The following is a 15,853-nucleotide window of genomic DNA, read 5'->3' as shown; positions in this document are numbered from 1 at the left end:
GACTGCTTCCTCCCCATTTAATTATTTTTTTAGGAGTTATAAAATATGATTTAAGCATGCTTTATTTTGAATGGACATAAGGTTGCAAATCTGTGAGCAACTTTTCAGACTAGAATTTTAAGTATATATATTACAAAATACCTGAGGGATTCTGCTCTCTGGGAATTTCTGAAAACTCATTCAAAATTTAAAAATTATTAGAATTGCAGACAAAAGAACACATGCTAGCACATACTGAGAGGCCTCATAGAACATGGTGGGAGATGGGACTTGGTGACTCTTTCTCTTAGAGAAGTGAGGTGCATCCTACTGGGAAGATAAGCAAGGCAGAGAGGGAAATGTTGAGAGAGAGAAGTTAGGGCATAAGTATGTTACAGCCAGCAGAGAAAAAAGGGCATCACGGACAGATTTCTCTGAATGCATTGGTGAATTTTCACCAGATTTTCAAGTGGCATTTAGGAACAGAAAGATGCCTTTGAACAGTACAGAACAGTACTGCCTACAATTCTGTTATGAAGAAAACTTCTGTTCTTTAGAAAATGGTCGTGTGCTACCTGGAATTAATACAAGACTTAACAGTCTGAAACACAAAGAATTGTGATGATAATAACTATGGTTAATTAATAAAGAGAATTAAGGTAACAGAAGCATTGGTGTATTTGGAGTCTTCCTTCTAAAAACTAATTTTGATATTTGCTTGGACACACTGAATTTTTCATTACGTTTACAGTAGAGAGAGTAGGAGGTTGTCCCAGAAAGACTAAAAAAAACTTGGCATCTTACTGACAGTCTGAATATTCAGTGTTAGGATAAACTATTAATTATGAGTAGCAGCAGTTCTTGGATAGTTAATTTTATTTATACTGTTTATATGAGCTACATAAAAATACCAGTGCCTTTGTTTTTGTGTTAGTAGTGACAATTGTCATGTTGGATTCTCTTTGTCCTCTTCTAGGACTATATTACCTTTAATACATCTGTTGTTCTCCGCATAGGATACGTATTTCAGACAGATTTGTCCTGTGTTGCTGATCTTCATATGTGTATTGAGATGCCTCTGATTTTAGGTAGCTTTCTGTTCATTACCTATTGATACAATTGTAAAACTGTTCTTGAATGCCCTTCTTTTAAATTGTGGAACAGCTAAAACATACCCAGATATCCTAGGGAGCGATTTTTAGTTTTGATTTGTCAAATTCAATAACTGGAGTTGATTTTTGTCCATATCCAAATTTTCCCAAACTTTCATATTTTGGGAAGTTTGAACAAAAGGCAGTACTTTAATGCCAACATTTTAGTGGGGGGAAAAAAAACCCCAACCAACCTTGCGCAAATTTTGTTTTTCAAAATCTATTCAAATTGTGCATGTGAAAATACACAAAATGAGAGATTATTTGAACTGCCATCATTTGATGTAAATCATCAGACTTTTTAGTGAAAGAGATTTTAGAAAGGAAGCTCCTTTGTATCAGTCAGTCATATCACATCTTGTTCTGGATCAGCAACTCTGGGACACCATTTTTGCTGTAACACAGTGGGAATCTTTGGTGAATCTGGGCTAAATGGACAGAACAAATGTATGTCCCCTGACGTAGGGGTAGTTGGAAGCAACGTGAATATACCTCCAAAGGATTTGGAGAGCTCAGCAAGGCAACTCACTGAGAAGAACGAGCGTAACTGGGTGAGTGGCGTTTGGTTTTGTTTTGTTGTATTGGATAGCGCACCAATGTAAGCTGCTTTCTGCTGCTTGTTTCAATTCCTGTGCTACCTCCCAAGTTGTGCCAGTCCGACTGCTTGCGTCATTGGGTGATGAATAAAGTCTAGGGATTGATTTCACTTTGAAATAACCCTTTTTTTTCCTGATGCTCCTGAAAAAAGTGTGTGTCAAACTGCAACCTAAAGGTTTTCTATTGCCCTGGTAAGAAAGGCAAGAGTCAGATCGCCTGTGCAGCCTAGCAAGCCAGTGAAGAGGAAGATGACAGTAAACATTGTCATGGGAGGACAAATTCTTTTAAGCATATTTCATGCTGAAAAGGTAGACTTGGATTTGTGAGCAATAGGGCTGCTGCTTGGGTATTCTCCCTGTGTCCATAGAGAGAGAACTTGTGTACATTCTTTATAAATAGACCTGATTGCATGCAGTGAAATACCTGCCTTGTGTTATTCATTCCTCCCCATAATGGCAACAGCCTGGCAGTCCCCCAAGCCCCGACGAACTATTCCTGAGGAAAGGGTCACCATCATGTTGTTGGGGCTTTGATAATCACCCAAAACTCAGGTTTTGGGAATGGAGCCATAAGAATATCCTAGGCTTGCCAGTTCATTTAAAAATAAAATACATGTATTTGACAGAGCATTGTGATGGGATCTGCTGTTTTCCCTGGCCTCAGGAGGCCCACAGCCTTTTGGCAGGGGTTGTCCTGGCAGAGAACATGAGAATGAAAACATTACTGAACCTGTTTGTTTAAATTTCTACTGAAGCTCTACAATGAAAGACCAAGAAGGTTATTTACCAAACCCATGCTGTGAGGATGATACAAATATCTCGACAGTTAGCTTGGTTTAAACAACACTGAGGCAAGACCCAGAGTATTGCCATCCTGCTAGCTTGCAAATTCTAGATTGTACAGAACAAGAAAGTTAACTCTTCCATTTTTGGGCAAACCCTAAATAACAATGCAAAAATATTTGCTATTTTAAAAGCAACCCTGTGTTCCTAATCTTTTTTAAACATCATCTCTGTTCTGCAATCAGCATTTTGTGCTATATATCTAGTCTATAAAATAGGTGTCGCTTTATGAATTGCCAACAAATTGTGCCTGTACTTCCATGCTCATGCATTATCACTGTAATTTCTGCTCAGTGCTCATACATAAAGAGCAAGTCACTGAAGTATTTAGACTATTGCCCACTCTCTAAATCATCTATTTGCCAATGAAAAAGAATTGTAAAATAGTTTCTTAAATTCAGACTAGCAAACATATTTCAGAATAAAATAAAAAAGCTTTTTGCGCTAGTATTGGTGACCACTAGGTCACCCATATAAAAATATAGTAGAGTGATAGTGGAAGGCTCAGATACTGATACCTGGTTCATTTCTGACAAGTATTGCAAAAAAAGTCTCACCTCTGCAATGCAGGATGCAAGAAGGATGCTTGGCCTGCAAACTAACAGAGGACAAAAAATTAACCAGACACACCATGAGATTTCCCATCAGCCTCCAGAAATGGATTGAAGTAAGAAAAATTGTTCTGTGCAAGACCAAAAGATGCAAAACAATCTGATAAGTGAACAACTGTGCTTAATAACAGAGTGGCTTTTCAGCTGACAGCTGTGTCACCAGACAATTTAGTTAGAGGCCAGATGGCCAAAGGGACACATGGTGGAAAGTAATTTAGGAGGAACTTTACAGAAGGAGAAACTCATAATTCATGTGTTTGAAATGTCCAAGATTCAATTAATGGAATTAGTATGTAATGCCTAGAGCATTTTGCCCATTCAAAGCTGTGATCAAGCTGGTTCTCACAGCTCTACATCAAGGTGAAGCACTAGGCTACGACATGACTGCTGGCTTAGAGCTCTGACTCACATGTGGCTAACTGCCTCTCCATCTCCCTTCCTGACAACTGAGTTTGTCTGTGGCATCAGTCTATGCCACTTACTGTTCTGCACCAAGTCATTTTTCTGCCTCTCACCTGGTACTGTGGAGTGGTAGGAAGAGATAAGACCTAAAACACAAATAGGTGTGGACTTTTGGGAGATGCAGGAGAGGTAAAGTTTACTCTTGTCTTATGGGAAGTTGCTTGTAGATTTAGATGGGAGAACATTAGTTTTTATATCTAGCAGAAAAGGCAGCTTCCAAAGACCAAGGTTGTTGGTTGGGTTTTTTTAAAATAAACTATAACGTAGTATTTTCAAGTTTCAACTCCAATTTTTTTCTATCAAAAAGTAGATGACTTAGCATTATTAGTTACCACCACTACAAGTTAAACTGTCTTTGGAAAACTAACACCACCTTCTGACTGCTCAGGGAAATGCAGTGACTAGTTTGTATTTAGACTTCTTGAACCTTACACAACTTCAAATATTTTCAATATCAAGACTTTGAATATTTGGTTGAAGATTTATTGATTTCAGTCATTGCCTTTGCTAGCTGCTACTGATGTTGCTTTCTACTGATAAAGCAGCTTTTCTTACAGATTTCTGGGAAAGAATTCAGGACTCTGCTTTCTTTTTAGTACCCTTAATACTGTCCTTGAATTCCCACCTGATTCATGGCAAAAGGTTTTGATGACACAATGCACACTTCAACCAAATGACAAAAACACTTGTCATTGGTTTTCCTCATACTTATTTTTCACTTAGTATCTGTTACTCCTTGCTGCTTCTTCTAGTTGTGATACCTGCATTGCCGGTTAGTAAATCTGATTTTTTTTTTTTTTTCCTATTTGAACATAAAGCTTGTTATAAATGAGATTTGCCAAAAATAAAATTGAGAGCTACAGTCATCCATCCCACTTGATCTTTGTATTTTGATTTCAGACCCAGTGTTGCAACCAGATGGTTAGTGCTCTGCACTCACTATAAATGACAACTGATTTTTGTTAATGCAATAAAATGAGAAAATTCTTTTAGGCTGGCTAATATCATATTGTACAATTGTCGTGGTTTAACTCCAGCTGGCAACTAACCACCATGCAGCCTCTCTCTCACTCGCCCATCCCACCCCCAGTGGGATGGGGAGAAGAATCAGAAAAAAAGTAAAACTCATGGGTTGAGATAAAAACAGTTTAATAATTGAAATAAAATAAAATAAAATAAAATAAAATAAAATAAAATAAAATAAAATAAAATAAAATAAAATAAAATAAAATAAAATAAAATAAAATTGTAATAATGAAAAGGAAGATTTAAAAAGAGAGAGAAATAAAACCCAAGAAAGACAAGTGATGCACAATGCAATTGCTCACCACTTGCTGACTGAAGCCCAGCCAGTCCCTGAGCAGCGATCTGCCTCTCCGAGCCAACTCCCCCAGTTTATATACTGAGCGTGACATCCTATGGTATGGAATATCCCTTTGGCTAGTTCGGATCAGCTGTCCTGGCCATGCTCCCTCCCAGCTTCTGATGCACCTGCTTGCTGACAGAGCATGGAAAACTGAAAAGTCCTTGACTTAGGATAAGCGCTACTTAGCAACAACTAAAACATCAGCGTGTTATCAACATTATTCTCATACTGAATCCAAAACACAGCACTGTACCAGCTACTAGGAAGAAAATTAACTCTATCCCAGCTGAAACCAGGATAACATGTGCCTTATCCATACAGCTAGAGCAGAAAGCAAATTAATAATTTATTTGATTACTGATAGCCAAAACAGCATGAAATGCATTTTTCCTGAATTTCTTTCCTCAACTTCTGATCAAAAAATTTTTCAAGGCCATGAATAGAGCAATCCGTCCATATTGGTCTCATCTGTCATGCTCACATCTAACCCCATCATTTCCCAGAATTGAAACAGATTTAAGGGGAGCCTCTCTGGGTTCTTAGTTAAACCCTTGGTCATGAAAGCAGCTGTGTGTGTGTAGAAACCAACAGATATGTGGAGATGACCAAAAGGCTCCTGATATGATGCACTCATTAACCAGTATTTCATGTTTTCTGAGCCAGTGTTTCACAGGGCAGTGGACTATAGGAGAAAGGCCAAATAATGGAAAGTGTGGGAATAAAGGTGGCAAAAGGAGGTAGACTGCTCTCACTGTAGTACTGTGCTACACCTTCCATGACTTGTGCTATCACAAAAATGTGAAATAGAGGAGAGCTAGAGCCAGTTACAAACTGCTCCTCAGTATTAATCTCACAATTTCATGTGTCCCTCTAGGTCTTCTGGAGGATGGGAAATCAGCTCAGACAGGTGTAACTACAGCATCAGCCACAGCTGGAACGCTAAACACTGAGAAGAGGAACGACTGTGGTCCTCAGTGTGCGAACCCCATGGTCCACAGCACAGGAGCTACGACGCAGAGACAGAACGGCTTCAGGACAGCAGAGGTAAGAGTATAATTATGTTCCCTGCTGCTCAGCACTAGCTTCAACCAGGTCGAACTTATTTTTGTGACAATCTTCCTTGCTGCAGTCAAACCGTCTTTAACACCTTGGGATAAGAGAAAACGGCTGCACCACAGCCAGGGCATGACTGAGCCTAGCACCTCTGACAATGCCTCATGCCTGAATGGCCACAAAATCGATGTTTTATTCAGCAGAGTAGCACACACACTTGTTACAGCAAAAAAACTCCACGCTTACTTTTTTCCAGCTCAGTCCAGCTGTGGTATATATTGTACAAACTGTTTAGATAAATTATCTGAAAGGGAATGGGTTTTTCTTTAATTGCTGTTTTGCTTAAATCATGTGCACTGCATGAACTCTGGTTCATTCAAGGCTGGATGTGAAGCCTGAAAAAGTCAATGGGAATCTTTTCAGTAACTTCAGTAGGCTTTGGATCAGATCCTCCCCACTTCTGCCCTCACCTGTATGTAGTGTAAGTTGTGGAAGGATCATCCAGTGTATGAACACCCAAGGCTTTGGGGCTAGACTAAAGCCCAAACTTCTCCTGTTGTAGCTGCCTACCTGCCTGTCTCTCACAGGTTTCCACCTGCTGCCCTGTTTGTGCAGTAGCTGCTGAGCTGCTGCAGATTAAAGTAATCCAAAAACTACTGTTGGTTTACTGCTTCCTCAGTTTCTCAGATGGGAAGACCTCTCAGCACGGTGTGTGGTGGAACCACTGCACATGCTCCATAAGAAGCTGTCCCCTCTTGGGAATCATGTCCTTGAGAGAGACAGATTTAAACACAAGGGGATTGAGCAAAAATGAAAAAGGGAATTTGGATTGAATTTCACCTTGCATTTGTTAACAAACAACACATCAGTACATGTCTGTTTATTTTATATCTTCACTGTATTATCTTCCGTACTGCAGTAGTACAGGAATATTCCCCAATGAGATGGATCCTGCAGTATCTTTTCATAAGATACTGCAGCTCCAGATGTATAGGGACACATTCTACAGCAGCATGACATCTAGAGCCATGGGTTTGCTGTAAATGGAAAACATAAATGCCTGTCATAGCCACTACCTCACAGAGAAAAATTAATTGGTCAGGTTGGATATGGTTGAACAGAACTAACATAATTATCAATCCAATATGAAAAAGATTTGGCCACACTTGAGAATTACAGTGTATACCTGACATACCGTTGGAGAAAATTGTTTGTTTAATTTTTAAGCTATTGAAAAATTACTTCTGTATTTAGACTTACTAGGAAGTATGGGCAAATTCCCACAACATATTAATAATATGAGTGTTGACTGTAATGGGACTACTCAGTGAAGCATATGTTCCTGTCCCAGGGCCTTATGGCTTGCAGAGTATCCTCTTGCCTTTTTACATTCATTAATACGTATCTGTACTGTTGCAACCCAGTGCAGACAAAATTTTTGATGATAAGTAGGGCATTTACATTATTCTACACATCTAATGAGGGTGTCTAAGAAAGGAAGGTAATTTGTCTAAACTTCTTATAGTCAAAAAATAAATGTATTTTTCTACAGTGAAAGTGTAGTATCTAAGTTAGGCTCCAGCTCTAGTTTGCCATTCTGAATCTTTGTTTCTCCACTGACTGTTTAGGAAAGTGTAAGATGAGCAGGTTTCTGATTTGGACACCTAAAGTTTAGGTGCCTGGAGTCGAGAATGTGACTATCCCCCCAAACTCAAAATGTGCCCATTTTATTCATGTGAATATCCACATTGACTACAGTTTTTCTTTTATCTCTACATGCTGTAGAATAGAATCACTGGTTGGAAAGGACCTTGAAGATCATCTAGTCCAACCGTTAACCTAGCACTGACAGATCCCAACTACACCATATCCCCAAGCACCATGTCAACCCGCCTCTTGAACACCTCCAGGGATGGGGACTCCACCACCTCCCTGGGCAGCCCATTCCAACGCCTAACAACCCGTTCTGTAAAGAAATGCTTCCTAATATCCAGTCTAAACCTTCCCTGGCGCAACTTGAGGCCATTCCCTCTTGTCCTATCACTTATTACTTGGTTAAAGAGGCTCATCCCCAGCTCTCTGCAACCTCCTTTCAGGTAGTAGTTGTAGAGGGCGATGAGGTTTCCCCTCAGCCTCCTCTTCTCCAGACTAAACAACCCCAGTTCCCTCAGCCGCTCCTCCTACGACATGTGCTCCAGACCCTTCACCAGCTTCGTTGCCCTTCTCTGGACACACTCGAGTAATTCAATGTCCTTTTTGTAGCGAGGGGCCCAAATCTGAACACAGGAATCGAGGTGTGGCCTCACCAGTGCCAAGTACAGGGGTAAGATCACTTCCCTGTCCCTGCTGGCCACGCTATTTCTGATACAGGCCAGGATGCCATTGGCCTTCTTGGCCACCTGGGCACACTGCTGGCTCATGTTCATCCTGCTGTCAGTCAACACCCCCAGGTCCCTCTCTGACTGGCAGCTCTCCAGCCACTCCTCCCCAAGCCTGTAGCGCTGCTGGGGGTTGTTGTGGCCCAAGTGCAGAACCCGGCATTTGGCCTTAACGAAACTCCTACAGTTGGCCTTAGCCCATCGCTCCAGCCTGTCCAGATCTCTCTGCAGAGCCTCCCTACCCTCGAGCAGATCAACACTCCCACCCAACTTGGGGTCATCTGCAAACTTACTGAGGGTGCACTCGATCCCCTCGTCTAGATCATCAATAAAGATGTTAAACAGGAGTGGCCCCAAAACCGAGCCCTGGGGGACACCACTCGTGACCGGCCGCCAACTGGATTTAACTCCATTCACCACAACTCTCTGGGCCCGGCCATCCAGCCAGTTTTTTACCAAGTGAAGCGTGTGCCCATCCAAGCCGCGAGCAGCCAGTTTCGCCAGGAGAATGTTGTGGGAAATGGTGTCAAAGGCCTTACTGAAGTCGAGGTAAACTACATCCACAGCCTTTCCCTCACCCAATAAGCAGGTCACCCTGTCGTAGAAGGAGATCAGGTTTGTCAAGCAGGACCTGCCTTTCATAAACCCATGCTGACTGGGCCTGATCATCTGGTTGTCCCGCATGTGTTGTGTGATGGTACTCAGGATGAGCTGCTCCATCAGCTTCCCAGGCACCGAAGTCAAGCTGACAGGCCTGTAATTTCCTGGATCATCCTTCTGACCCTTCTTATATATATATGGGCGTCACACTGGCCAGTTTCCAATATGTCGGGACCTCCCCGGTCAGCCAGGACTGCTGGTAAATGATGGAAAGCGGCTTGGCGAGCACCCCAGCCAGCTCCTTCAGCACCCTCGGGTGTATCCCATCCGGTCCCATAGACTTGTGTGTGTCTATGTGATGCAGTAGGTCACTGACTGTCTCCTGGAATGCAGGGGGGTCATTCTCCCAGTCTCTGTCCTCTGGCTGAGGAGGCTGGATTCCCTCAATACAACTAGTCTTGTTATTAAAGACTGAGGCAAAGAAGACATTAAGCACCTCAGCCTTCTCCTCACCACTTGTTACCATGTTTCCTCCTGCATCTAGCAGGGGATGGAGGCTCTCCCTGGTCTTTCTTTTGCTACTGGCGTACTTATAGAAACATTTCTTGTTATCCTTGATTGTTGAAGCCAGATTAATTTCCAGCTAGGCTTTAGACCTCCTGATTTCCACCCTGCATAGCCTCCCAGCCTCTTTGTAATCACTGTGAGTGGCTAGCCCCTTCTTCCAAAGGCTGTAAAATCTCCTTTTCTCCCTGAGTTGCAGCCAAAGCTCCCTGTTCAGCCAGGGTGGTCTTCTCTGTCGCCAGCTTCTCTTACAGCACCTGGGGACTGCCTGTTCCTGAGCCATTAACACTTCCTTCTTAAAGACTGTCCAGCCTTCCTGGACCCTTATACCCTTCAGTACCATCTCCCAAGGGATCCTTTCAAGCAGGTGCCTAAACAAGACAAAGTCAGCCATTTTGAAGTCCAGGGTGTCAGTTCTGTTGCCCCCTCCCCTGGCCTCTCTAAGAATAGAGAAGTCTATTATTTCATGATCGCTGTGCCCTAGTCGTCCTCCGACCGCCACATCATCCACCAGTCCTTCTCTGTTCACAAAGAGGAATCCAGCAGGGCACCTTCGCTGGTTGGTTCACTCACCAGCTGTGTCAGGAAGTTATCTGCCACACATTCCAGGAATCTCCGGGACTGGTCCCGCTCTGCTGTGTTGTATTTCCAGCAGATGTGATGTGATGAATGTGATGAAGCATATGGTGCTCTCAGTAGACTTGGGTTCTGCTATTGGCCTGGGGGGGTAGTAGGAGGTAAATTGCTTTACGTCGCTGTTTCTCATTTTCTCAGGCATCAAGCTCTAAAGCATCCTACTGCCTTACCCCTACCATCAGTTATGTGACAGGGTACAATCTGTGGTGTCAAAAGGAAAGGGTTTGACACAGGCTGCATCTGGGAAACTTTAGTATCCTCTCATAAGTGTAATGTCAAAATAACTTAGAAGTAAAAGATGCTGATGAGGAAAGGAGTCCTAATATCAGTGAAAGCAATAGAATGGTCAGGCACCCCAAAAGCAAAGTTGGTATCCAGATTATGTCATTGAATGACAATACCCTGGTTTGATTTTCATGGTATGTGTAGTCTTTGGAGAGTCCTTGTGTGAACAGGAGCACTGGGGGAGTAGATAGCAAAGGAGCAGGTGTATTCAGGCTGCAGAAATGTGAAGTAATATACAGAGGCAAACAAACACCATGTTTTGCTCTATCTTCCACTCACGTCAGTGGAAGTTTAGCAGATGTTATTCCACCTGGCATTGTTACCATGTAAATGATGCCAAATTTACCTGGCATTCTTTACACTTACAAATTATCTCATGAAACACTGGAAATGCAATAATTAAGCCCACCTAACCCAGCTCTGTGTCTCCCTCAGCCCGGTTCTGAATGTCCTTTGCTAGACCTATCCAGTTTACCGCACAGTATAGTGTGTTGCTTATGGCAACAAGCAGTCAGACTAGGAGATGAAGAAGGATAAATTTAAATTAGCAATGCACTTGCATGCCTCAGACAGACTGACTTTTTTGAATATTTGGAAATAATCTGGTGAAACTCTGAAAGGTATATATTGTACTTGGGTCTTATACACAGGCAGAACTAAGTGTTATTTTTGAAACTATAATTTCACTTAAGAAACAAAATAGAGAAAATTCATGCTAGTCACACTCAACTCCCAGTGACATCAAAAGGAACCTCTAATTTCCACTTCTGGACTGAAACCAGATTTATTCACTCTGCTTTTAGAATACACATGTGCAGAGATTATAATTATAGCCAAGAGGGTTGACCCAAAGTCTGCTGACGTCCACAGCCTTTATAGCAGTTGTAACAGCTTGTGTCCATGCTGAATGAGAAAGTTGCTTCGCATCACAGTATTGTGTGAAGAACACTGGAGGCATTCTGTTTATTTTTCACAAATTAGCAGGTAATCATCAATGACTCTTTGTGCTGTCAGTGTGGAACTCATTGTACTATTTAAAACTTTTACAGAGTAAGTGGGACACACAGAAAATGTCCACAAAAGAAGTCACCGTTAATGTTACAAAAAACGTCAGACAAAGTGACAGAAGGAAAACAAAGAATTGTATCAATTAACGAAGGAAAGCACAGGTGAGAATGGACCTAACAATGCTTCACTGCACTTTAGATGTCGTCAGTTGCTGAAGATATGAAGATCTCCAGATGTTCCATGTTGAATACAGCAGGCAACTGCTGCTGAGTGCCTTCAGAAACATGTCTTGTAGAAACCAGCTGCAGACACTGTAGAATGTTGAGATGTCAATTGCCTAAAGCAGTGGCACTGCGCAGACATACGCCAAAATTCTTGCCATTTGGTTTTTACTAAGTCCTATGTTATCTCCTTGTGTGTGTCCTGTTCGGTATTGCTACTAGGATGAAGCTGGATGATGAAAGGTACAGTTCTTCTCAGTTTAAAACAAGAACTGAATAAATGAATCTGCATTTTCAGTCATAAGGAGTTTCAAGTATGTACATTCAAACCCAAGGAGTTAAAGCGCTCACTTTCATAAAACTCAAACCCAGAGATCTCAGAAAGAGACACATAGGTGGCTTCCATTAAATCTCTTTTTAAGCTATATATATCAGCTATAGATAATTAAGTCATATAGTAATCTTTTTATATTTTAGTCTTTTAATTACTTACTTGTAATTTATTTTCTGTATTGACAGAATTTAGGTCTTAGAACCAGTAACCTTCATATCGATCAGCCTTACTTGAAGTCCCTAGTCTTAGGTAGTCCGTAGGGTTCTGGCTACTTCGTTATTTTATACATGCCCCTTTAATTATGTCAAGGCCCAGACTGACTTGGAAAGAAGTGATCACTATCATTCCATGAAAATAACCGTAATTATTGAAACAATATTACAATTAACTTTATTTGATCAGACTATAGTTGATTTCATGTGCAAAACTTAATTGTATTGTAAGCAGTCTATCATAGTACTCCATGTTTATCATAAATATACAGCTAAAAGGAATATAAATGTTCAGTGTAATAAAGATCAGCAATTAATTCAACATATTACTTCTTAATATAGAATTAATAATATATATTCTCTGTGAGTTTGTACATTTATGAAGATAAAAGAGGTAAATTCATTTGCCTCCTCCATCAGACATTAAAATAACTATTCAAACGTCGTTCGTAACAAACAGATGGCGGGTGGGAAGAAAATCCATGTATGAACTGCAAGAAGTCATTTTTACACGTAGGCAAATAAGTATAAATAGAATTGTGGGACTGAATCCTAATTTATTCCATATTAGGACCATTTTAATAACTTGCTGCTAGGTGTGTAAGTACTTAATGCTTTCCTTGGAGTACAAGAAGCCTATGCAATAGGGAATTATTTATTAATTATTCCAACACAAAGGCAAACTGAAATACAGAGTCAGTGCAAGATTTTTGCATACAATAGCACTCATGTAAGAAATACTTATTTGTAGATGTCCTAAAAAGGGGCAAAGAACTTGTGCTAAGCTTTCTACAGCTGGTAAGAGCGAAAAAATACTGAAAATAGCATTGTACAGGTAAGACAATGGCAGTCTCTATATGTCCTTCCAAATTGTGGCTCTCTGCCAACTTTCTGGCAACATTATAGGAGAGGAAGGAACTTGACTCACTCTAATAATAAACAGAGGCTGTAGCAGCTCCGCAATATTAACTTAGACATGGATAGCCATTGTTGGTGGCCATGTACTGACCTAATTGAAAGCATGCATTCAGGATTCTGCATTATTTGTGTAAGCAGAAGATGAACCATTTCAGATCTGTGTCAGACTTGTAACCCGCTTCTGTTTCAAAGGATTTACTGACAGAGTGCAGTATAACCCTGTATGATGCAAGAAAGCTACAGAAGGTGATTAATGATGCTGGTGTGTGAAAGGGTATAGGGAATTTTGAAGGAAGGCAAAAGGGAAGGTTCACTGTGTAACAAGCCTTGGGTGGGTACCACGTTAGGGTGAGTAGATGTGAGAGCAAAGGAGTCCTGGCAGTGAGATTATTTACTAGCTAGGAAATTATTTCATAATGATGTGCTGACCAGATGCATCTGATGGCTTGGGTCACACAGAGCACATTGATATGAGAAACAGCCTTGGCCTCACGTCAGCAGTCAGTAGGGAGGCAGTTTTTGAGTCTCGCATTCAGAATGTGAGATGTGACAGGATGGTCAGCAGGAGATGGCCTTGGTACATAATTATCTGGGCAATACTACAGACCTTGCTTATGTTGACCACATCCCCCATCAGGATGGCAGCTGTGGAGTGGTGAGGGCTGACTGCCCTGAATGACCCCGCTGCCTGCCCATGATAACTTTCCTGAGCTACTTTAAGATCCCATAAACCTGTTCATATCCTGAAGCTTAACTTTAGGGCATTCAAAGCCTCCATCCAACTTCTTGTGGTACAAATCACATCTAGTTACAAGTAACTTTATAAACTCTTCTCACATAACACATTATTATCATATCTTATTTATTAGGTGGTAACTGAAAAGAAATTACATTACATTATGTCTTAGGTGGCTTCTTAGTTTCTGATGCGTAAGCTTCCAATGACCTTAATAAAACTAAGAGCATGTTGTGGAGACGTGAATCCTGCCACTGTGCATAGATAGGCTTATATTTATGGTAGAACAACCAATTTGTTTATAAAATAATATACCACTCTGTATAATTAAGGGTGACAGAATCTAGTCTATACTGCTTAAGACAATTTAAAGTCCTAAAAATAGATTCCTGTGCTGGTTTTAGTGGAAGAAGCAAGCTCAAAGAATCATCTGGACACCTTCAGTCCAGGTTACCTTCCTAGGAGTGAACAGTCTTATTTACAGGGTCTGTTCTTCAAGTAGCATCTTTCAAATATAAATGGCTCAAATACAGGAAATAAAATAATCATGTTAGAAGACATAGACTTTTAGATAAATGATCTGCGGACATCTCTGTCTTCTTATATGACAGGATTTTTGAAATGTAATTTTCTCCCAAAAGATATTATGCCACTTAATTTGTTTGATGTCCCTTGGCTGCAAGGATTTCTACAGCTACATTGAGCCAACATGCTTTCTGATGGAATGATTTGCCAGTGACTGGTGAGTTTTTGTGATTTACCTGAGTTCAGGTTTTAAACAGAAACAAACTTGCTTTGTCATGTTTCTGCAATTCCAATACAGTGTATAGATGGGATTTTCCTCTGTTGTGTATATACACGTAACACACATTTTCTTCCACTATGTGAGAAATAGAATTACTCAAAAGAAAGTGGACATTGGATAAAGAGGAGAGATAATTTACAGTTACCCATAGACATCATTAGGCAAATTCATCTTCTCAAAGACTCAGTACATTTTTACCTTTCAGTATTCCTTCATCTTGTCCCTTATGCTTCCTTAATGTACCTACACCATTACTGTAGGACATTGACTGGAAGACATGCAATTTTACTGTGCAACAGAAATGACCTTGTACTGAAAAAATAGGAAAGTGTAATTATTGTGTAAGCAATATATGAGTACTGGATTAAACATGCATTCTTGTTAGCTAAATGACTGAGATCGCATACAAAACAGAAAACGGATTTTTTTGATCTTCCGAGTATGTTTATATACATACGTATTCATATGTGCATGTCCCTGCATGTGTACCTTGTAATTGTCTTTAGAGTGTACTTCTGTTCTGCAGTTCAGGCATGGTTTTTTGGAAACCTTTTACTTGTGTTTTTAATTCCGAAACCCAAGCGTAAAATATTTTAATGTTTGAACTGAAATCTGTTTTACATGCCTTATGAAAAGAATGCGCTATATAATTTGTGCATAGAAATGGTGTTTGAAAAAGCAGGCTTAGTTTTATTTGGAAACTATGAATAATCTGTCTAAATTCAAACTAGACTAACAGGAGCATTTTTGTACTCTCATTTTATCTGAAAATTATTGAAGATTGACCTTGAACTTGAAAATGAAAATAAAGAAAATTTTAAACTTGTCTATTTACTACACCATGCATTTTACATTCCTGTGTTTGTGGTTGATTTAACTTTTAAGAGCTAAGACCAAAGACTGAAAAGGTATAATGAATGGTTCCCACCTCCTCTCTTCATGGAATCAGAATATTTCTGTATCTGCTATCCTTGCTATCCTCAGGCTGTGGCTCATGGACTGTGTGGTCACATCAAAGAAGCTAAAATACATATATTCCCCATAAGAAATTGCTGTATTTGCCAAAGAGGGCTTATGAGGTCAAAATGAGAGCAA

The 15,853-nt window shown here is 40.4% G+C and overlaps 1 protein-coding gene and 1 long non-coding RNA gene across 2 annotated transcripts in view; one reads left to right on the top strand and one right to left on the bottom strand.

Moving 5' to 3' along the window:
- The window catches only part of BAALC (BAALC binder of MAP3K1 and KLF4), a 30,335-nt gene extending 14,727 nt beyond the window's left edge, over positions 1–15,608 (top strand). Inside the window, exons 2-3 of the mRNA XM_074814316.1 lie at positions 5,883–6,052; positions 11,574–15,608. Of these exons, the coding sequence (XP_074670417.1) occupies positions 5,883–6,052; positions 11,574–11,678 (275 nt within the window). The 3' untranslated portion in view covers positions 11,679–15,608. The remainder of the gene's footprint in view (positions 1–5,882; positions 6,053–11,573) is intronic.
- Positions 1–15,853, bottom strand: part of LOC141919210 (uncharacterized) — a 41,051-nt gene that overhangs the window by 6,754 nt on the left and 18,444 nt on the right. The gene's annotated exons all lie outside the window — the stretch shown is intronic.

The sequence above is a fragment of the Strix aluco genome, chromosome 1, assembly GCF_031877795.1.
Source record: "Strix aluco isolate bStrAlu1 chromosome 1, bStrAlu1.hap1, whole genome shotgun sequence".
Classification (NCBI taxonomy): Eukaryota; Metazoa; Chordata; class Aves; order Strigiformes; family Strigidae; genus Strix; species Strix aluco.
Note: the sequence above shows the minus strand (reverse complement) of the source record. Positions and strands in the feature narration are given on the sequence as shown.